Genomic DNA, 22,440 nt, shown 5'->3' with positions numbered 1-22,440 from the left:
ACTCTCAGAGTCTCCAAGTCCACTTGAAGTTCCAGAGGGGCAGAGAATTGCACAGACGGTGATCATCCCTGGGAGACACCTTAGCTGCACCTTGCTACAGCAGTGGGTCTGCCCTGGTGTGGCACAGATCACAAACAAATGGGGTTCCAGTGGTCCCCACTAACACACATCAGCCTCAGTGGGAGCATTAGGCCTTTACAAATCTGATTCATATGCACATCTGCTAGGCACATCTACTCAACACAGGGTTCATAGTTGAAAGATGTTCAAAGATGTGTGGCTCAGAAGACTAAATGGCATGGCCTTCTATGATCTAGCTATAGCTTGCTTCAGCCCACATGACTCCTGCAGACCAGCCCTTGTCTTTCTTGTTGTGCACTCGCCCTCTGGTGACCCATCCGTCTGCCTCACAAGTCCCACCCCTTCCTTTCCAAGAGCTCTCTGACCACTCCAAGTGGACACATGCTGCTCCCTCATTCTCCTCCTGTGCTTTCTGTAAACCCTCATCCAAGCAATTACTGTCATACCCTTGTGGTTAGTTTCCATCTGCTCTCTCAATTATTTCCAGCATCCAGTTCAGGGTCCAGCACCTAGAAGGCTCTCTAGGGCTTCCTTGGGGAGTGGCACAGAAGCTGGTCACTGCCTGAGTGCTTGAAGCCTGGGGTGTGGATGGATCACAGACCACCACTCAGCAGCTTTCCGGGTTGCAAACTACTTCATTTATAACCCATGAGTCAGTCATTGTGTTCCAGATCATTCTTCACTGTCATCTTAGCCTTTAGATGCTTGTTGAAATGAACTAATTAAAGCTGAACTATGTGAATTGCAAATCATCATTAAAAATGAAGACTGAGAAAAAAATGGAAAGGGCACAATGTGTGTGTTTTTCTATCATTACAAAGAAACCTGAGTGTTTCACATGTCAAAATTCAGCAAGATCCGTTGCCTCCAGAAGCAGGAGTGACTTATAGGAGTGGAAAGAGTGGGCTGTGTTGTGTGGAGCACAAAATCGACCTAGATTTCACTTCTATTAGTGTCATCTCACATCAGGCGGGAGCACTGTGGGGGTTGTCACTTCAAATGAGTGTGGGCACTGACGGTGCCCTCGGTGGACTCTACAGGACCTCACGATCGGACAGCTTGATGACGGGCCCTTGGTCTTCTTCCTAGCCTGGAGATTAACTTCTCCATTTAAAAAAAAATTGATAGGTAAAAATAGTTCCTTAGTTAATGGGATAAACTGGCACAAAACTGCTATGTTTCTTTCAAAAAGAAGGAATGAAATGGCAATTTAAAAAATCCTAATAGGTGACCCACAAAATCATCCGTGTCCACCAATTCATAACCAGAAGAAACATTATTCAGGGTAGATGTCTGGTCTGCCTGGTTTTCTATTTTGCCCTTGACAGGGGGTGTGGTGGTGTGGTTTATGGAAATGCTACCCTTCTTGGGGTAATAACAGAGGGTAAGGGAGGGAACGTGACCTTTTCTGTATGATGGGTCTGTTGCTGGCGTGTCTGAAATATCTCTTTGGATCTAAGTTTCTGTGTCATCTACAAGAGTAAGACATTTTCTACCACCATAAGTGGGTATTCTTTTTAGTTTCTTTTTTTTAAAAAAAAAGATTTATATACTTTTCTTGGAAAGTCAGATATAACAAGAGAAAGATCTTCCACCCTCTGGTTCACTTCCCAAGCGGCTGCAGTGCAGCTGAGCTGATACAAAGCTAGGAGCTTCCTCTGGGTCTCCTACATAGGTGCAGGATCCCAAGGCTTTGGGTCATCCTCTACTGCTGCTTTCCCAGGCCACAAGCAGGCAGCTGGAAGGGAAGTGGAACAGCCAGGATGCAAACCGGCACCCATATTGGATCCCAGTGTATGCAAGACAAGGACTTTAGCCACTAGGCTACTGCACCCAGGACCTCTTTTTAGTTTCTAAGACTGTAAATTAATCACTTACTTCCGAGGGCATAAGATATGAAAGAGATGTTTGAGCCTTCCAGCCCATCTCTGACTTTCAATCATAAATCTTTTAATGTGCTCATTGGAAGGCATGTGTAGAGTTTGCCTCTTAGGTGCCCAACATGATGCCTGGCACTACTTCAGCTACCCAGTGGTAGGCAGCACAGGTCCTGAAGCGTGGGCAACAGAGTAGGCTACAAGCACCCAGCAGGATGTAAGTAAGGACTTGAGACATTGTGCTGGGCTCTCTTTCTGGCTCTTGATCCTCAGTCATTCTGTTTCCAACTCAGAGGACTGGTGGATGTTGTTAGTCAACATTTGCTATTTAAGAACCTTTGTCTGAGGGCCCAGCAGCATGGCCTAGAGGCTAAAGTCCTCGCCTTGAACACACCAGGATACTAATGCCGGTTCTAATCCCAGCAGCTCCACTTTCCATTCAACTTGCTGCTTGTGGGCTGGGAAAGCAGTCCAGGACAAACCAAAGCCTTGAGATCCTGCACCCACGTGGGAGACCTGGAGGAGGTTCCTGGCTCCTGGCTTCGGATCTGCACAGCCCCGGCTATTGCAGCTACTTGGGGAGAATCATCAAACAGAAGATCTTCCTCTCTGTCTCTCCTCCTCTCTGTATATCTGACTTTCCAATAAAAATAAATAAATCTTTAAAAAAAATTACCGTGTATTTAGCAGGTGCACACAATAACCACTCTAGTTCTGGAGGTTCTTTCGTTTGATCTGGACTGGCTTAGTGGGTTCCTTCTGTGATCAGCAGGTGGGTCTAGGATGACCTAGGCATAGATTCACTCATCCCCCTAATAGTTGGTTGCTCCATTGCTGGGGACTGGCTTGCCCTCCACTGGGGCACTCCATCCTCCACAAGGCACTGTCTTCTCCAGCAGGATCCTCTGGCTTGTATGCATGTGGTCTCCAGATTTCAGTGTGCAGAATCAAAGGGCAGACCCCCAAAGAGCTTGCTTTTCGTCAGCCTTCACAAGGCATTCTTTGCTATTCTCCCCTTGGCTACAACAAAACACCAAGTGCAGTAGAAACTTGGTAAAATGGCTCGCAGTGATTCCTGTGTTCTGCTATTCCTGCCCCTGTGTGATCTCCTCCATCTGAGTAGGGCTGGACCTATTGGCTTACTTCCACCGAATAGAACGCTGCAAAAGTGATGGAATATTACTCCTGGGGCTAGTTTAGAACAGTTAGGCACTCTCTGACTCTTCTTATAGACAAGCTGCATGTGTGAACTCTTTTTGGGAGAGGTTCAGTGACCAGGGAGAGATGGAACCCTGTCCATCAGATGGAAATCTCCATGACTGGCATTGTGGCATAGTGAATTAAGCTGCCATCTGTGACACAGGCATCCCATATTGGAGCATGGATTTGAGTCCAGGCCATTCTACTTCTCATCAACTCCCTGTTCCTAAGTAAATGGAGCTTGCCAAGAAGCAGTGGGCCAGTGGGCCTGGCAGCAGCTCCTTCCCCAACAGAATCCTCACGTAAGAATACAGCCCTAGCCAACACATTCATTGCAATCACTGGAGCCCCAATCACACCTGGGTTCTTCATTCACAGAAATAGTGTGTTGTGTGATTACGGGTGATTGTGACACACTAGAAAACTACCACACAGAACTAAGGCACAGAGTCAGTATGAGGGGGCCTACCAAGCGTGTAGCTACAAGAAGATTTACTATATGAATTATTCCCACAACTTCGCAAATAGTTTACCAAGGATGGAAATCTCCATGACTGGCATTGTGGCATAGTGAATTAAGCTGCCATCTGTGACACAGGCATTCCATATTGGAGCATTGATTTGAGTCCAGGCCACTCTACTTCTCATCAACTCCCTGTTAATGTTCCTGAGAGCAGCACATGGCTCAAGTGCTTGGGTTCCTATTGCTTGCATGGGAGACCTTCATGGAGTTCCAGGCTTCTTGCTTCAGCCTGGCTCAGCCCTGGCTGTTGTGGCCATTTGGGAAGTGAACCAGTGGATGGAAGATCTCCTTGTCTCTCTCTAACTCTGCCTTTTAAATGAATAAATAAACTTTTTACAAAGAAAAACAATCCCAGCCTTTTGGAGTATCAGGTGGGATTTTTTTTTTTTTTAATTGCTTCAACATCTACATGTTCCTGGGTGCTGAGTCCTGGGACCGAGATGGTGAGCAAGACTGAGGCTGTGTTCCTGCTCAGAAAGAACTGCAGTTCGTGGCTGCAGAGGGAACAAGTGGGGGGGAGATGTTGGCTCAATAATCCCTCCTTTACTCACGTGTTTCAAGTTGTTTCACGGGATGTGAAGGCAGGGCATGTATAATTTCATATGGGTTGGTCAGAGAGAGCTGCCTTGAGGAAGTGCCCCTTAAGCCGAGGAAACAGGCAGAGAAGAGAAGGCAGGAAAGAAAATAACAAAGCTCAGGCAGATCAGTGCATTCTTAAAGAGGAGGTAGCCAGCAGTATAGAACAAGTTCACATTCATGATCAAAAAGCGTCCTACTCCAAGGAAATGGTGTTGTGAGGTATGGTCTGCTCAAGTTTCCTTAGGGGCCAGTGTGCTCTGAGTGTGCATCTGTCACTCTTTCAACTAAATAAAATAAAATCTCCCCCTGCCCTGCCTGGCTAAATTTGTGCAAGGATATACACTGAAGTATTCATGCATAAGATTATATGTCCAGGCTGTAATTTTGGATATGGTGGCAGGGTGAGAGTTGGAAGTGGGTTGGAATAGTAGATGAAATGATTTTTCTAAATGAGTTAATAATTGTGAAAGCAAGATGATAGATTTAAAATCTAAAAAGTATCTGAAGGAACTGGGTGTGTGTGTGCGTGTGTTTGAGAAGTCATTTCATTTGCATCTTATTGCTGCATACCACAAAAGAGAAATCAATACCATCTTTTTTTTAATGGAGCCTTATACCAGTTTTTTTTTTAAATAAAAACATTTGTTTATTTACTTGGCAAGTAGAGCTACAGGAGGCAGGTGGGGGGAGTTGATTCACTCCCCAAATGGCCCATATGGAATGTGGGCATCACAAGTTGCAGCTTAATGTGTGTGGCACCATGCAACATACTGAGGGCATGGGAATGGCATGAGTTTCCCGGTGCAGAAACTGTGAAGACTTTTTGACGTCACATCATTTGGCTAAAACAAAAAGGGTGTTTAGGCAATGTACCTCATCAGCTGGCTTAAGAGTTGTAGTATGTCCTGGCTTACACACCTTCTTTGCTAGTTAAGACAGTATGTTTCATCTACTATAAAAATCTAATCACATAGTTCACCCTAGATTAAAAGACCTGGAAGGATCCTGTTCAAATGCAAGTAAAATGTTACTGAAAGGATAATGTTTTGAAGACTTCTGTTAAATGGCAATAGGATGAATTATAAGTTGGGGAAGGAGAAAAATAGGATAGGATGGGTGGAAATCCCTCCTTTTAAAATTCTCTGTTGGCATGCTTCAGTAATAGCCGAGTGTAGATTTCTTTGAAGTTTTCCTTTTACTCGTGTTTATCTAATAGGGGGTCAGACTGTGGATGCATCGTCAGGATGCATGGAATTTTATGAGTTAGGGACATATTTCAGGGCTTTTTTTTTTTTTTCTTTTGAGGGCATAAGTATTTGGAGAGAGAGCTGAAGAGATGACGCTTTAATTACATCTGTTTCACTGTTGGGTTACTAATGGAACCACATTTTGTGATTTTAATTCAGACCTTTCTCAAAAACAGCTTTACTGCCAAAATCAAGTCTCTGGCAAACACCTAATAAGCGAAGATTTCAACAGACCCTGACATACACGGATGATTTTTTCCTTCCTGAGCCAAGGTTAAACAAAAGAAAAATTAGGAAGCTTGGTTCGAGTAGGGAGGATATGCAGGGCTGGAAGATGAAATCTGGTAATTTTGAAAGCACGAGAAGGCTGCTGTCAACACTAAGCAGGAAAAAGGCTAATGCGAAGGAGAAGCATTTGTGCTGAGACCTCGCCAGTCCCAGAGGCCTGTTCAGGCCAGGGAGTCTGAGAGAAGACCAGCCATCAGGAGAGTTCTGTCCCCGCCTCTTCCGTGTTCACTGTTGGTTCTGACCTCGTGGCAGGGAAATACTAACTCCCAACAGTGCTTTCCGGGAGCAAATTGTTTGTTTTCTCTCTCAGAATCCAGCCTGGGGTCAGCTGTTAGCAGCAGAGCCTGGCAGGGAAAATCTATTTCCAGCAACTAGTCCCGGGAGGGAGAGATGGATACAGAGGGACTGCAGGGGAGCCCGGGCCACCAGCAGGGGCAGTCACACCTGCCTGCCAGGGCGCCCTCCACCTCGAAGTCAGGGCCAAGGCTCAAGGAGTCCCGTCTGTGGGTGCACACGCACCCAACTTCCCTCGTGTACGCCAACACATCCATGTACATGCCAATCACACTCACCTGCACACACACATACGTACGTCATTAACACACACAACAAGCAATCACGAACACACTCGTACATCACCTAAGGCACCTAACAACACCTCTCTCTCTCAGGCTCACACCCTCCGCAGCCCTCTGGGTCGTGTTGCCGCTCCCCAAGGTTCAAGGGCGAGTCAGCAGTGACACCCCCGGCGCGCTGCAGCGGGACGCAGCCGCGGACATCTCGTGAGCTTGGGCACCTCCCGGGGTCTCGGGGCACAGACTCTGGGGGAGCTGCGACTGAGGGGACGTGGGGCGCGCGTGACAGAGAACAGCGCCCGGGGGCGCGCCTGGGGCAGCGTCCGTCCGTTCTCCTCACGCGCCGGCACGGGCGACGTGTGCGGGACGCGCGGGCGGGCGGTGCCGAGGCGCCCCGGGCGGAAAGCGGCGAGGGAAGCCGGAGCCGGGCCGGGATCGCCCAGGGCGCGTGCGCGCGTGCGCGGGGGGCGCGCCCGGCGGAGGGCGGAAGGGAGGAGGCGGCGGAGGCTGGGCCGCGGTCGCTGCGCCCGCTGGCCCGGGGCGGCTCCTCACGAGCCCGCGGCCGCTCCTCTCCTCAGCCGCCGCTCGTCAGGCGCCGCGCGCTGCCCGCCGGGTCGCGCCCGCCCCGCAGCGAGTGCCGCCTGCTCGCTCGGCCGTGCCCGGCCGGACGCCGCCCGTCCCGGCTGCCGCGCGGGGGTCCGCGCCGACGCGGAGATGAGTGCGGCGGCGCCCGCGCCCGAGCGGGGCTGGAAGAGCGAGAAAGTGGACGAGGCGCAGGCCCTGGCGCGGAGTTGCGCGGCCCGCAGACCCGACTTCCAGCCGTGCGACGGGCTGTCCATCTGTGCCACGCACAGCCATGGCAAGTGCTTCAAGCTGCACTGGTGCTGTCACCTAGGATGGTGTCACTGTAAGTCGAGTGGCGTGTCCGCGCCTTCCTTCCGGGGTCGCGGCGGGGACTGGGTGGTCGCCGTGGGGCTGCGGGCTCTGCGGGGTTCATGGTGTCCCACGCCGGGCCAGGGCTGCCCGCGGCTCTGGTGGGCAGTGCCCTGGCAACGGGGCGGCTGGTGGGGCAGTCCGGCCGGAGCCACTTCTCCAGCTAAAACGTGCTGGTCCTGGACGGGCTGGAGTCGGGGTGTGTGCCTCACCTCTTGCAGATGACCGGGATGGGGCAGCGTGGAAGGAAATGGCAGAGCAGGTGGAGTTGAGGAGAAGCCTTTTTTCTTGGAGGTGACGATGGAGGTTCCCTCTTTGGCCCTTTCACTTTGGTTTCTCTCCTGGGGTGCAATTTAAAGTAAAACCGCCCCTGGAGTCGAATTGTGTGCCTTTCAGTGTGTTATTGAGAAGGCTCTAAGTGTGGGAGGTTGCTTCTACGAAGTTGCTGTTAACACATTGGAAGGGTGAACTCCTTTTACATACCCAACTGCTGCCAACCTATGAGTTTCTATAACAATTACAAGATACAATGGGAGAATGTAAGCTTGTATAATCTCAAGTCGATTTTTTAAGCCAGAATTTAATGGTCTAGGTCCTATCTCTATATTTATCCTGTCTGTGATGTGTAAACAGATAAATCTTAATTAGCCATTTAGTCAGAATTCCACAATTTGATGTATTCATGCTATTTGGCCTGATGTACCCAGTAGATCATTTCTTCTTAGAAATATCTTGTAATATTAGTTGACACATTTTAATAGAATGTTTTGGAGTGTTTAGGACACAAATTTCCCAAGTGGTCTAAGGTTAAGTTTTGTTTTTTTTTTTTTTTTTTTTGCCTTCTTGGTCAGGAAAAAAAAATGGCTTATAACCGGAGATGCAGTACATAATCAATCCTTCTCTAAAGCAATTGAACAATCATTGGGTATTTTTATATGATTTTTTGAGTTGAAGATATAGACTCCTTGTTTTTCCTTTGCTAATCCAAGGCACATGAAGCAGTATTGGTTTGTGGGTGTGTGGGTGTGTGTTGCGGGGTGCCGATGGGTCAGTGTCTTCCGGTGTCTCCTTGTCCATATTGTGCTCAGGTCTGTTCCCAATTAGGAAGCCTTGCCTTGGGGGAGGACAGGCTGCAGGGTTGCAAGTCACAGAGACAGGAAAGCTGGCGTGCCGAAAGGCACCAGCGCCAGGAATCTGGCCCTTGTCCACATTTGGGGGAAACACTGCCTCTGAGGGCCGAATGTCAGGCGTCTTACAGATGGGCAGTCAGGGCCTGTTTTATTGCAGCTCTGTCTTTTCTTGGTACACCATTGCAGACTTCAACCTTGCCGTCTTGATGGGCAGCTTCCTCAACCTTGACTCTTCAAATACTCCTCCCTAGATGGAGCTGAAATCAGTTCTTGCTTGCATCTTGCACTGGTCCTCTTTGAGCCTGGTGAACCCCCCTACAATAGTGGAATCCTGTTTTTAGATCCTGGCTGTTTTAACACTTCAGGTTCACATAGGTAAATATCCATAGGAATGTCTTCCCAGCAGGGATCATCTTCTGTTTAATTATTCTTGACATGTCTTTTCTGAAATAGAGTTGAAAATCATGTTGCAAGGACTAAAGGAAGAGGGTCATCATTTCCCCATCAAGACATTGTTTGATTGTATTTCTGAATCTTCACCCCTTTCTCCTTTCCTTTTATGGAGTAATGTACAGCCTTCTCAGCTTCCTAGCTGTCCTGTTTTGATTGTTGGCCAGTTTGGTTATGACCTTTGGAAGGCTGGGACCCCTTGAAGAGTACACCCTGTCACAGTTGTGGTCTGGTTAAGTCCAGAGTTGAGCAATTCTGCTCCCTCCTGCTTCTGAGATGCTGTTACTGCAGCGTCTTCGTTTTTCTGATATGCACATCACAGGCTGGGCTTGCTACTTTCAGACTGAATTAAGCTTGCTGTCAACTAAAGCCATTGAACTAGTTTTGTTGTTGTTGTTGTTGTTTTAACGGATATGGCAATTAAGACATAGCTTGCCCATCTCAAAGTTAGATTTATATAAGTTATTTTTAAAGATTTATTTATTTCTATTGGAAAAGCAGATATACAGAGAGAAGGAGAGACAGAGAGAAAGATCTTTTGTTCGATGATTCACTCCCCAAGTGGCTGCAACTGCTGGAACCAAGCTGATCCAAAGCCAGGAGCCAGGAGCCTCATGCACGAAGGACTCCCACGTGGGTGCACGGTCCCAAGTCCTTGGGCCGTCCTCAACTGCTTTCCCAGGCCACAAGCAGGGAGCTGGATGGGAAGCAGGGCCGCCGGGATTAGAACTGGCGCCCATATGGTTTCCTGGTGCATGCAAGGTGAGGACTTTAGCTGCTAAGCTACCACGCCAGGCCCTATGTTTTTAGACACATATGCTGATCCTTTATTTCTTTTTGCCTCTTCAATTTCCTTTTGTTAGCTCTTTCTTTTGGTACTGGTAAGTGCTCTGGCAAACATGGTGAGCATTCCTAGTACCTACTGAACCTTCTGTAAGAAATGTGGCAAGTGCCAGCCGCACAATATGTCACGGCACAGCAAGGCCAGAGAGTCACTGTGTGCCCAGGGAGAGCCACAGGCTCATCGGGAGCAGTGTGGCTGTGGTGGGCAGACTAAGCCGATTGTCCAGAAACAGGTTAATACTACAAAGAAGACTGTGCTGTGGCTTTAGTGCATTGAGGCCAACCGCAGATCTAAGAGGCTATTGGCTGTTTAGAGTTGTAAGCATTTCTAAAAGGAAGATTACTGTTCATCTTCTGTTTTATACAAAGACAGTGACATCTTAAGGTTTCTCTTCATTTAAAAAAACTTTTTATTATATTAGTATTAGTTCATTTTTTCTGTCTCGCTGTGCTTTTGACCCTGTTTCGTCATCTGTATTTACCACCCCCTCCCTTCTTTCATTGTTGGGCACTGATAATGTTTCACGTCTTCCTTGCATTACTGATAAAATTGCTGAACAGGATAAGGCCACTGACACAGTCCTGAAGCTTGCTGGTAGAACTGCCCTTCAGGTTCATAACAATTCATTCATTCATTAATGAAGACTTTTTCCAACAATGATTAGCCATCTGATCATACCATTACCCAGTTACATTATCTTGTCCGTATGTATATAGTTAAGAATCTGATCATTTAACTTGCTCAAATCCTATTAACACAGTTCAGTTTTTACTGCTGCTGTTTTAATTTATGAGCTTTTTATTTTAAAAAAAGGAAATTAGTCTGATATAGCTCAGGTTAGTTTCACAAGGTAAATGTCGTTTTTGAGTAAATATTTCAGATTTTGAAAAGCATCAGTGTCAAGTATACTGGACTGTTGTAGCAGTTCTCTCTGTTTTGTAAAAACTTGACCTACGTCTCTCTGGTTTTTGCCAGTATTTGGCAAACCTCCGATTTTCTCTGCTTCCTCTGCTTCCTCTGCTGGCAGCAGTTCAGTGGTTCCATTCAAGAAGAGCTGGACTTCATTGAAAGCAGCCAAGTGTTCTGATACAGTCTCTCCCCTACACCGGGCATCCGTTCTTCATTCTCATTTCATTCCAAGCATCAGTTTTTAAAACAAAGTGGAGATAATTTATTTGAGAAATTGTGGGTTTTTCTTTTTACATTTTAGCATTTGTTGGTTTCATGCAGAAGCAGAATTCCTTATCCTTTCTTTTTTAAAAATTTATTTTATTTTTAATTGAAAGGCAGAGTTGCAGAGATAGGGAAAGACAAAAGGTCTTCCATTTGCTGGTTTATTCCCCAGATGACCACGATAGCCAGAGTTGAGCTGATCCAAAGCCAAAAGCCAGGGGCATCCTTCAGGTCTCCCACATGGGTGCAGGGGCCCAAGGACTTGAGCCATGCTTCACTGCCCTCCCAGGCCTCAAATAGGGAGCTGGGTCAGAATTAGAGTAGCTGGGACTTGAATTGGTGCCCATATGCGATCCTGGTGCTAAAGGCAGAAGGCCAGCCTCTTGTGCACAGTGTGGCCCCTTTTCCTCTTTTGAATGTATTTTGAGCATATCCTGTCTATGGGATATATTATTATGGAAACTCACAAAAACAGTTATGAAGAGGTGCCCTGTAAGAAGGGTCAAAGGGTGTGATCTGTGTGTTAATTTTTATAGGTTTCTTTAAAATTGTGAGCTAGATAGTTATGAAAACTGTGTTTACCAAATCTGAGAATGGTGACTGATAACTGAAAAAGGTAAATCTAAAACAAATAATGTTCAGCTTTATGTGGCTGTGGGAAATTTACAGCCTTGGGAAATAAAAATAGCTGAAAAATATGTAATCTGAGTCATGAAGCAGGAATATATTCATAGATACACTCACTACTTGATCTATTGTTAAAGGAAAGAATCAGTACATTTGAATTGCAATGGACTAAGGACAGGAAAACCACAGTTCAGTTGGCGTCCATAACACAATTGGGCTGAGAAAGCCGTTATCCTCAGTCTGTAATTTTGTTTTGTACCAATAAAGGAATCATATTGGATTGGATTAATGAGTGAAGATTCCAGAACTAGTTTTGAGAGAGAAAAGGACACAGCTTGGCTGACGGAAAGAGGTAGCAAAGAATAAATCATATATAGGTATTATAAACTAGATTTTTCATGAATAAACGGACTGTTTTAAAAAAGATGAGATTAGGTTGGTGGAGATAGGGATGAGTGTGCAGATCTGAGAGGTGAAATAGACAGGCTTGATTAGATTTGGAGGGGAAAAAGAGGAAGGTTATTAAGGATAATGTCTAAAATTGTGCCTAATGCAAGTTTGATGAATGTGGGTGCCATTCATTAACAACAGCCAAATACTGGGGAAAAAATGAGGGCTCGGGGAAAGATGGTGCATCCAGCCGTGGACCTATTGCATTTGAGCTGCTTCTGTCATTGCGCTGCATGTCCGCGTGTGGTGATGTGCAGGAATCTGAAACTCCAGAGCGGTCTTGGCTGTGCATACAGTGGTGGTCCTTCACTGATTTATACGTTGAGGTTGTATCCACAGTGAGGTGTGTCATTGCCAAAGGGAAGACCGTATCACGAGCATGAAGGAAACCATTTCGCCTTCCCTTTAAGACATCCGTGTTTACAGTGTGAATAAAGGATGCTGAGCTGACAGAAAACTCCAAGCACAGCTGGCTGGAGAAGAAGAAGCTAGAAAATATGTGTTGCAAAAGGGAAATGAGTGTCTTATGTAACAGTGTGAAGCTCAAACCCACATTCAACAAATTAGTGCTTCAATATTGGACAGATGCACAGCGGTTTTCTTTATTGAAAAGGTAAAAGGTTCGGTGTGACAGCAGTGACTTCAGGAATACATTTAGTTGAAATAGTATCAAGCCTGTTAGAGGCAATGCATTCTTCCAGGTGAAAAGGGGCCTAGGATGCCAGGAGCTGACAACGAGGACACGAAACTGAGTTAATATTTATTGAGTGATAACTTTGTATGTAAGTGAGCCTATTATGCTGAGCATATCATGGCCAGTTATATAATTATGTCCATTTTACAGTTGAGGAAAAAGGCTTGGAAGAGTAGTTTACCTAGGGGAAAATTTCTCTAATAATAATTAAATACCAGACTCATAACTAGCATAGTTACTCCAGAGCAATTTAAAATTAATGGGTGGTGGGCAGGTGTTTGGCCTAATGTGTAAGCCTCTGGTTAGGACACCTGTACGCCACATCATGCTACCTGGGTTCCATTCCTGGCTTTGGTTCTTGATTCCAGGTTCTTGCTAATATGGACCCAGGAGGCAGCCATGATAGCTCAAGTAGTTGAGATCCTTTTGCCTGCATCTGGCACCTAAATTCGGAGATCCAGGCTCCTGGCATCTAATTGTTGCAAGAATTTGAGGGGACATTCTCTCCTTCCGGATGACATGTCTATTTCATACATACATGCATAAATAAAAAGATTAATGCGCAAAACCAGAAAACTTTGATTCCACTTAAGCAAGTGATGAGACAATTTAAAAATATATTTATTTACTTTTAATAGAAAATCAGATATACAGAGAAGAGGAGAGACAGAGAGGAAGATCTTCTGTCTGTTAATTTACTCCCCAAATGGCTGCAATAGTTGGAGCCAAGCCGATCCAAAGCCGGAGCCCAGAGCCTCTTCTGGGTCTCGCACATGGGTGCAAGGTCCCAAAGCTTTGGGCTATCATTGACTGCTTTCCCAGGCCATAAGCAGGGAGCTGGAAGGGAAGTAGGGCAGCTGGGGTTAGAACCAATGCCCATATGGGATCCCAGTGCTTGCAAAGTGAGGACTTTAGCTGTTAGGCTGCTGCGCTAGGCCCAAGACATTTAAACATTTTTCTTTATTTGTATTTACTTATTTCCACACGTTTATTCCTCAGATGCCTGCCAGTAACTGTATGGAGCAAGGCTGAGGCTAGGGGAACTCCATCTAGCTCTTCCACATGGATTTCAGGGACCAAATACTTGAGCCATTATATGCTATCTCCCAGGGTATACACATAAACAGGAAGGCTGGGTTTGAAATGAAGGCAGGACTGGAACCCAAACAATGGTGATGGCTGAATTTGCTATACCACAACACCAACCCTGGGAAATATTTTTAAGAAATGGGTGACAAGTTATAGCAAATGCAATGTGAAATCCAAAAGATGAGAACTATAAAGATGTCAGTGGATGTGGAGGGGAATGAACTTCAAGTTGAGAGAGAGTGATTAGAAGGTGACAGGTAGAGGTAAGTGGGTGTACCTAGTACGATGAAGGTGCCACCAGCATAACTTAGAGTTGGCTTAATAAAATCACATACTGGAGGAGCTCAGTGTTCTGCAGAAGACATCTTAAAAGATGTGTGTCTCACATTGAAAGCAGGAAGTGTGGGACTTGATCTAGTCTAATTGTTGATATTAGCATATCTAAAGAAAGATTGTCACAGGCAGAAGAGAAATGGGCAGCATAGAAATTCAGAAAAATTGGAGTTGGAGAAAACAGAATTTGGAAGTCATTTTTTTCAGATTGGTTCACAGAAACCAGTGTGCTGCCTGAAGGCTTGGAGCCTGGTCCATAAGACTGACTGCCCCAGGAAATGTTTGGTGATAATTTGGCTTCCTATTTCTAGATTTTCTATGAAGAGAGAGGAACTGATCAGAGAATTCAACTCTAAGAACCTTCAGGCAAATGTACTTCTTTCTGTTGGTAAATTGCAATTATGATATTTATGTTATTCTAGTCGTTCTGTTTTCCTTCTTCTGCACAACTCCAGAGAAACTCAAAATCAAGTTCTGGCTTCCCCAGGGGAGTGCCATCTGGCTTTCCCAGAATATGTTTCAATCATGTCAATAACAGAAGCTACAAACAATGAATTTGATAAATTTGACAGTGTAAATATTGTATGTATGCTAATGTACATAACATAGATTTTATACTTGTACTATATATAATTATATTTATATGTTATATATATTTCTCCATTTATATACATATAAATAAATAAAGTTGGGGTAGAGGTAGTTTGGATGAAAAGTTAACTGAGGCTTTCTCACTGTGTCTAGGAATTGAGCAAAGAGGATACATATTCCCAGTAGAAAGTTCTTTTTAAGAACTCTCAGCCAAACTCGAGATTCCAAAGCTTTTCTTTTAATTTTTCCTAAAAGCTTTACAGTATTAAGTTGTGCATTTTAAAAAAGATTTATTTATTTTTATTTCAAAGTCGGATATACAGAGAGGAGGAGAGGCAGAGAGGAAGATCTGTCTGATGATTCATTCCCCCAGTGGCTGCAATAGCTGCAATGGCTGGAGCTGTGCCCTTTCCTGCATTGGATAGCCTTTGTGCCTGGGTCCATTTCTGGGATTTTGTTCTGTTTCACTAGAGCTTGTCTTTGTCAGTATCACTTGAACTTCAAAATTTTTTTTAAAGATTGTTTATTTGAAAGGCAGAGTGACATAAACAAAAGGAGAGGAAGTCATTTTCTATCCACTGATTGGCTCCTGATACTGGAATTTACAATGGGTAGGACAAGGACCGTACTGAAGCCAGGATCCCGGAAGTCCTTCAGGGTCTCCCACATGACTGAGAGTGACCCCTCTCCTGCCACCTGCCACCTTCCACGATGCCTGAGAAGTTGGAATCGACAGCAGATCTGGGTCAGCAGATCGACAGCAGAACTGAGGCACCCAGATGTGGGATGCAGGCATCCCCAGCAGGGTACTCACTGCTGAACTGAATTCCTGCCCCACCACACAGGCTCTATTTCTGTAACTGTATAGACAGTCCCCTGCTTGTAATGGTTCTGCTTATAGTTTTTCTAATTTATGGTGGTGTGTAAGTGATACATGTGTGTACAGGGTTTCACTCCCAGTCAGTACGAAGCCATCCTCACGTAGTGAGTTTTGATCTTCCCCCAGGTAGTGATGTGCTGCATGATGCTCACTTGGCAGGTTGGACGGTTGTGGCAGGCATTCCTCAGTCACAGCTCCGAGTCACAACATCCTGAGGGGGAACAGCAGGGGTTCTGTCGGGCAATGCTGTGACCTGTGTTGCCAAGTCACCATGTTCAGGGATTATATATAGTACGTACATTTTTGGATTTATTGTATTTTTAAAAAACATTCTGTAGGGTTTTTTTTTTTTTAAGATTTATTTATTTTTGTTGGGAAGTCAGACATACAGAGAGGAGGAGAGACAGAGAGGAAGATCTTTCATCTGATGATTCACTCCCCAAGTGACCACAATGGCTGGAGCTGAGCCAGTCCAAGCCAGGAACCAGGAGCCTCCTCCAGGTCTCCCACGCAGGTGCAGGTTCCAAGGCTTTGAGCCATCCTCGACTACTTTCCCAGGCTACAAGCAGGGAGCTGGATGGCAAACAGGGCCACTGCATTTAGGACCGGCACCCATACGGGATCCTGGTGCATGCAAGGCGAGGACTTCATTTGCCATTCTACCACGCCAGGCCTAGATTTATTGTCTTAAAGTAGGTTTGTTGGTAACCCCATGTTAGTTGAGGAGCATTTGTGTAAGAAGTCTTTGGATTGGGTAGACTTTTGTTTTTCAAAATAGTTTGTTATTGTAGTTCCTTTGCCTTCCATATGAATGATAGAATACTAAAATACTGCTAGGATTTTTCACAGGAAATGAAAGACTGTGAATTAGTCTTGAGAGAATTGAAGCCTTTATGTGGAGACTTGCATTCCATAAACATGGTGCATCTCTCATCGTTTATTTAGAGCTTTTGTCAGTGTTGTCTTATTAGAATTGTATATGTTTTTTTGAGTTCTTGCAAATTTTACACACTATAATGTGCTCTATGCTGATTGCTGGTATTTAAGAATACTGTTTTTATATGTTTATTTAATATCCTGTGGTCTTATTGAACTTACTAGTTCTAGGAGGTGTCTCCTCAATCCCATAGACTTCTTGGGATGTCTGCATGCTGCCCTGTGTGATTGCACAGGCTAACACCTCCAGTGCTGTGTTGAATAAAAGTGGGGAGAGCGCATATGTGTGCTTTACTCCCTCCCCAAATAGGAAAACAGTAAAAGTTAGTGTAGTGTTAGTACCTGTTAGTGTAATGTTAGTGATGTTTTGTAGATGCTCTTTGTCAAGTTGAGGACGCTTCTCCTATTAATTTTCTGAGTTTTTTTTTTTTAATCACAGGTAGGTATTAAATTTTTTAAAGTATATTTTCTGTCATCAGTTGATACAGTCATGTAATTTTTCCTGATTACCCTGCTAATTTGTGTATTATTTTTATTTTCAAATATTGAAGCAGCCTTGTGTCCCTGAAATAATAGTGTGTAATTCTTTCCATATGTTGCTGAACTCTATTTACTAACAGTTTGTTAAGGATTTTTGTGTCTGTGAGGATACTTGGAAATGTTTGTAGCAGATGAAGTTAAAAGAAATTTATTTTGGTACAAAATAATTTTGAAATTTATGGATATGAAGAATTTCAGAAAGTTCATGAAAATGTGTATTATAAAAATACTGCATGTATTTACATATCTTTTGCACCAAAGTAAATTTATCTTTGAACTCCATTTCCCATGAATGTTTTGATGTCTCCTTGCATATTTATGAGTAAAGTTGATCTGCAGATTTTTTTTTTTTGGTACTGTATTTGGTGTTAAAGTAATATTAACTTCATAGTAAACTTGAAAGTTCTCTCTTATTTTTGGGACAATAATGTATAAAATTGATATTAATTTTTCTTTAAGCAGCTTGTAGAATTTTCTAGTAAAGCCATCTTGGCCTAGAGATTTAATCCTGTTTCTTTCATTTGAGAGGGTGAGAGAGAGAGAGGTCACATCTGCTGCTTTACTTGCAAAATGCTAGTGGCAGCAGAGGCTGAGCTAGGCTGCAGGCAGGAGCCAGGAGCTCGAGCCAGGTCTCCAGCAAGTGCCCGTCTTTGCTTCCTCCCAGGGTCTGCACTGTCAAGAAGCAGAGCCAGGCTCTGTACCAGTCACTTCACTGTGAGACCTGGGCATCTTCACCAGGCCGGATGCCTTCGCTGGGAGTTTAAAATGATGACTGTTCACTTATTACCATTTTATTTGAAAGGTAGAGAGAGACCTTCCATATGTCAGTTTGCTCTCCCCCGACCCAATGTCCGCAACCACCAGTGCTGGGTCAGGGAGAAACTAGGCACCTGGAATTCAAGCCAGGTCCCCCACGTCGAGGGTGTGGGGACAAAGTCCTGTGGACTTAGCCATTATCTGCCACCTTCTCTGTTGTGGATTGTTAACAGACGTGAAGTTTTGTCTTAATCTTGATGCTTGCTTAGAGATAGTCAACATTGTATGTAAATTTGAGTTAAGTCCTTTATTATAATTTTGTGTAATTTGATATTAACTGACAGTTAATGTAACTGTAAAGTGTTCTTGTTGCTTTGTAAAGTTCATTTAGTGTGATCAAACTTCATTTAAATACCAAAGAAGCACTAATGATAATTTTTAGCAGCTTGCAAAGCCATGTTTTAGAATTAATATACATATCAAACCTGTCAGATTGTGGATAACACTATGATGCTTATTTTTATGTTTTATTTAAAAGCTATAATCAGTGGAATTAATTTCTGTATTCAAATTTGAATTAACCTTTGTATATGAGCCTATATGAGAAGTTTTCCCTTTTTACATATAATTATTATTTTGCTCAACCTTTACTTTGGAAGGGTGTTAAAATGATATTTATTTAATAATTTCATTAAATTATTTTACTTCTCAAAAAGTTTAATAAGTTGGGCTTGGTGCAGTAACCCAGAGGCTAACGTCCTTGCTTTGCATGTGGCGCCGGAATCCCATATGGGTGCTGGTTCTAATCCCGGTGGCCCTGTTTGCCATCCAGCTCCCTGCTTGTGGCCTGGGAAAGCAGTCGAGGACGGGCCAAAGCCTTGGGAACCTGCACCTGGGTGGGAGACCCAGAAGAGGCTCCTGGGTCCTGAGTTTGGATTGACTCAGCTCTGGTTGTTGTGGCCACTTGGGGAGTAAATCAGAAGATGGAAGATCTTCCTCTCTGTCTCTCCTCCTCTCTGTATGTGTGACTTTCCAACAAAAATAAATAAATCTTTAAAAAAAGTTTAAAGGCAAAGGATGCATAATTAAAAAGCTTTTTTTAAAGAGAAGTAAGTAATTAGATTAAAACACTTCTATCGATGTGATTGTCATTTAGTGGATACTGGTTGAACTTAGATATAATTTTTATTACTTGATTAAATGGCACACATTCATACTGTGGGAGAAATTACTATCAGATTCTCTATAATTTAGAAAAGAAAATACATTGGAATGCCCAGAGATCTCTGTGCAGTGTTTTCAGATTATGTTGTAAAGTGAGGTTTGATGGAAGCTTCTGAAAATTCAAAGTGAGGGTGACCTGTGTCTCCTGTTTTGCTTCAGCCATTTTTCTGCTTATCTGTTTAGATAAAATTGCAAAAACTGAGGAAATAATCTACATTATCATGAAACAAAGTTAGGATTTTCTTTTTTGTGGGGGAGGACATACACATAGTATCCTTTAAGGTTAACCAGATACAAGTCCATTGATTTTCAGAAGTAGAGGTGGAAAACCTCAAGCTCACTGAATAAAAATGTTCCCTAAAACAAAAGGCAGAAACCTCTGCAAGGTTTACCTATTTTTTTAAGCTGGAGTTAATATTGAGGATTTGTGCTGAGAGTCGGGAATGGTAAATACCTTGAAGTGTTGGCAGGTGTCATCATCATCATTGTCATGGCAGTCTCTGTAGTGTACTTACTTGTAATTAACAATGACAGTAAGAAAGCAGGGCCCAGGGCCCTGGGTTCAAGGCTTTAAGACATCTGAGTTACTCTGTCCCTTGGGAGAGGACTGGATGCTAACCATAAAGCAGACTAGTGAGGGCTTTAAAATGCAGAAAACATGTTGAGATCAACTTCAACAACTTTAAAAGGCCACAGAAGCCTTTGGCTCTCCTTGGTGCAGTCTCACTTTCTGTTGGCTGCCCTGGCCAGAGGCCTAGGGTGCAGAGTCTCTTAAATTGCATCTTAAAAAAATATATATTTATTTTTATTGGAAAGACAGATATACAGAGAGAAAGATTTTCCATCCAATGCTTCACTCCCAAAGTGGCTGTGATGGCTGGAGCTGAGCCAATCCGGAGCTAGGAGCCAGGAGCTTTGTCTGAATCTCCCATTTGGGTGCAGGGTCCCAAAGCTTTGGGCCATGCTCAGCTGCATTCCCAGGACACATGCAGGGAGCTGAATGGGAAGCCGGGCCACCAGGATTAGAACCAGCGATCATATGGGATCCCGACGCATCCAAGGCAAGGACCTTAACCGCTACACTGCGGCTCCGGGCCCAAGTTGCATCTTTTGAACTATGCTTTTGACATGTAGACTGTTAGACATTATCTTGCCACTTTCTTCACTTGGAAAATGTGTAAATCGAAGCATTGGTTATTAATTCTGGTGTAGCCCATAAAGTAGATGAATCAATATGTTTGGGAAAGGAAGGCCACGCTTTTCTGGTTTGTATTTTTGTATCTGAGTCTGAGATTATATAGTTTATAACCACTGTGAGAAAGAAGTGGAATAAATCATTTGTAGGGAACAGAGGAAATCTGTAAGCGTCTAGATTTCCCTGTTTGTGCATTTAACTCCCACTATACCCAGTATGTGTCTATAGATGGTTAATAGTATTGTGATGTCATAGCATATAAGATTTGTTCTGTTCTCACCTTCAAAGATGCAGGAGGTTATGTTAGTGATTTCTGCTTGCATTTTGAAATGATTGACTTTGGACTTATTGGCAAGTTGCTTTTTGATTTAAAGGTTTTTTAGGATAGTAGGAATAAATTATTGAGTCACTCCTTGGGTTTGAAATATTTATTTCCACATGGGTCTATATTATTTATTATCTTAGTTTAAAAGGTTTTTAGAGGCTTTTACTGCTGCAGTAATTGCTTATCATCCTAGTAGATGATAACTGTTCTGGATAATTTATTTACAACAAAATATAATTTAAAATAAATTCCTAATTAAAATCAGAATTTGACATTCTTAATTACATTATATAGATTTGTGGGTCAAGGAGGTGTATTGTGATTTGATGAAAATGTTTACTCATTAACCTGGTTTTATTTTACATAAACATCAACACACTGAAAAAAAAAATCTATGTTGGAACAGAGCTCCATGGTTAGCTTTCAAGCAGGAGATAATTATCTTAAATACAGTGTTAGTGTCATATGAAGTTAATATCACAACTTTGATTATTATTGGTTTTGTTGCTTCTATGTGTGATTTGAAAATTAGTTTCTCCTATGTTGTTGTGGGATAATTATAAGATTTATGCTTAGTTCTATGTTTGTGTTTTAGTGATAACACACACTAAACGTGTTCTCCAGCATGCTGATTATATGGGCTTGCCCTTGTGTATTTGAGTTTAGTTTAAAAAAAAAATAATAAAAGCACGCATTCTTTGGGAAAAAAGGACATAATTTCTAGGTGTTAGTTCCTTTTTCCAAAGTAATAAATTACATTTTTGTAGTGAGTTTGAGATTAATTATACTTTTCCATGAAAACTGAGATGGTTCTGGCGCAGTGGATTGAGCTACCCCTGTGAGAAGAGCATCCCAGATCAGACACGGGCTCATGTCCTGGCTGCTTTGTTTCTGATCCATTCCTTCCCTCTGTACCTGGGAAAGCAGCAGCAGATGGCCCAAGGGCTTAGAGCCCTGCCACCCACCTGAGAGCCTCAGATGGAATTCCTGACTCCTGTCTTTGGCCTATACCACCCTTTGCCACTACAGATGCTTGGGGAGTGAACCAGCAGATGAATGATCTTTATGTATGTCAGTCTGCCTTTCAAATAAATCTCTTTAAAAATGTGTAGACTCATGAAAAATTTATATTTTTGTAACATGTCTAGCATTTTGATAATACTTTCTAAATTATCTGTTTTTAGGCCCACTCTTAAATTGATCAGTTTCTTTCCAGAAAAATTATCTTAATGTAGTTCTAGTATCAGAATGAATTAGTTTTTACTTTTACTTTTTCATCCCACAATTCTAGATACGCAGCTCATAATAATGTTCAGGTGTATAAAAAGACATCTTAGAAGAGGTGATGGAAGACATTTGTTGATATTCTGGTGTATGAGATAAGGGAGTTGGGGAATTTTAATAAAAAAGACAGATAATGGATACTTGGAGAACTTTGCTAGACAGTAAAGTGGATTTTTAAAAAGCTATGTGATCTCCACTGGGGATCTGAATGTGGAGAATTTAAGTATTTTTTTTCTGTGGTACGGTTGTATGTGCAGTAAGAAAAAAGATCTCTTGCGTGTTTGAAATGTGTCCGAGAGTTGTGTCTTCTCCCCAGGGCTGGCTTTGTGCCTTCACAGCTGTTGGGTCCTGCTATTAGAGTTGTCCTGCGATCAGGTTAATGATCTTCCATTCACCATCTAGAAATTCTTGAGCAATTTTGGACATTTCATTTTCATTTTGCACCTTAGCATGTCCAAATGATGTGGTCAGTTTGCCTTTTCCCATGGTTGTTCTCAAAAGTAATAAATTAAGCATAATCATATAGAAGCTCTTACTTATATTATCTATTTCTTGGGTTGTTTAAGGACAGGGATGAATTAAAACATGTAAAGGTTGAGTGCAGCTTGCATTTTCT

General features: G+C 43.3%; 1 protein-coding gene across 1 annotated transcript in view; it reads left to right on the top strand.

Moving 5' to 3' along the window:
- The first annotated feature begins 7,032 nt into the window (after nt 1-7,032).
- The window catches only part of CUNH3orf70 (chromosome unknown C3orf70 homolog), a 62,630-nt gene continuing 47,222 nt past the window's right edge, over nt 7,033-22,440 (top strand). The window contains exon 1 of the mRNA XM_041002668.1: nt 7,033-7,277. Within this exon, the coding sequence (XP_040858602.1) occupies nt 7,085-7,277 (193 nt within the window). The 5' untranslated portion in view covers nt 7,033-7,084. The remainder of the gene's footprint in view (nt 7,278-22,440) is intronic.

Source organism: Ochotona curzoniae, unplaced genomic scaffold (genome assembly GCF_017591425.1).
Source record: "Ochotona curzoniae isolate NIBS_2020 unplaced genomic scaffold, NIBS_Ocur_1.0 scaffold_2587, whole genome shotgun sequence".
Lineage (NCBI taxonomy): Eukaryota > Metazoa > Chordata > Mammalia > Lagomorpha > Ochotonidae > Ochotona > Ochotona curzoniae.
The sequence above is the reverse complement of the archived record's forward strand: the minus strand, read 5'-3'. Positions and strand labels throughout refer to the sequence as shown.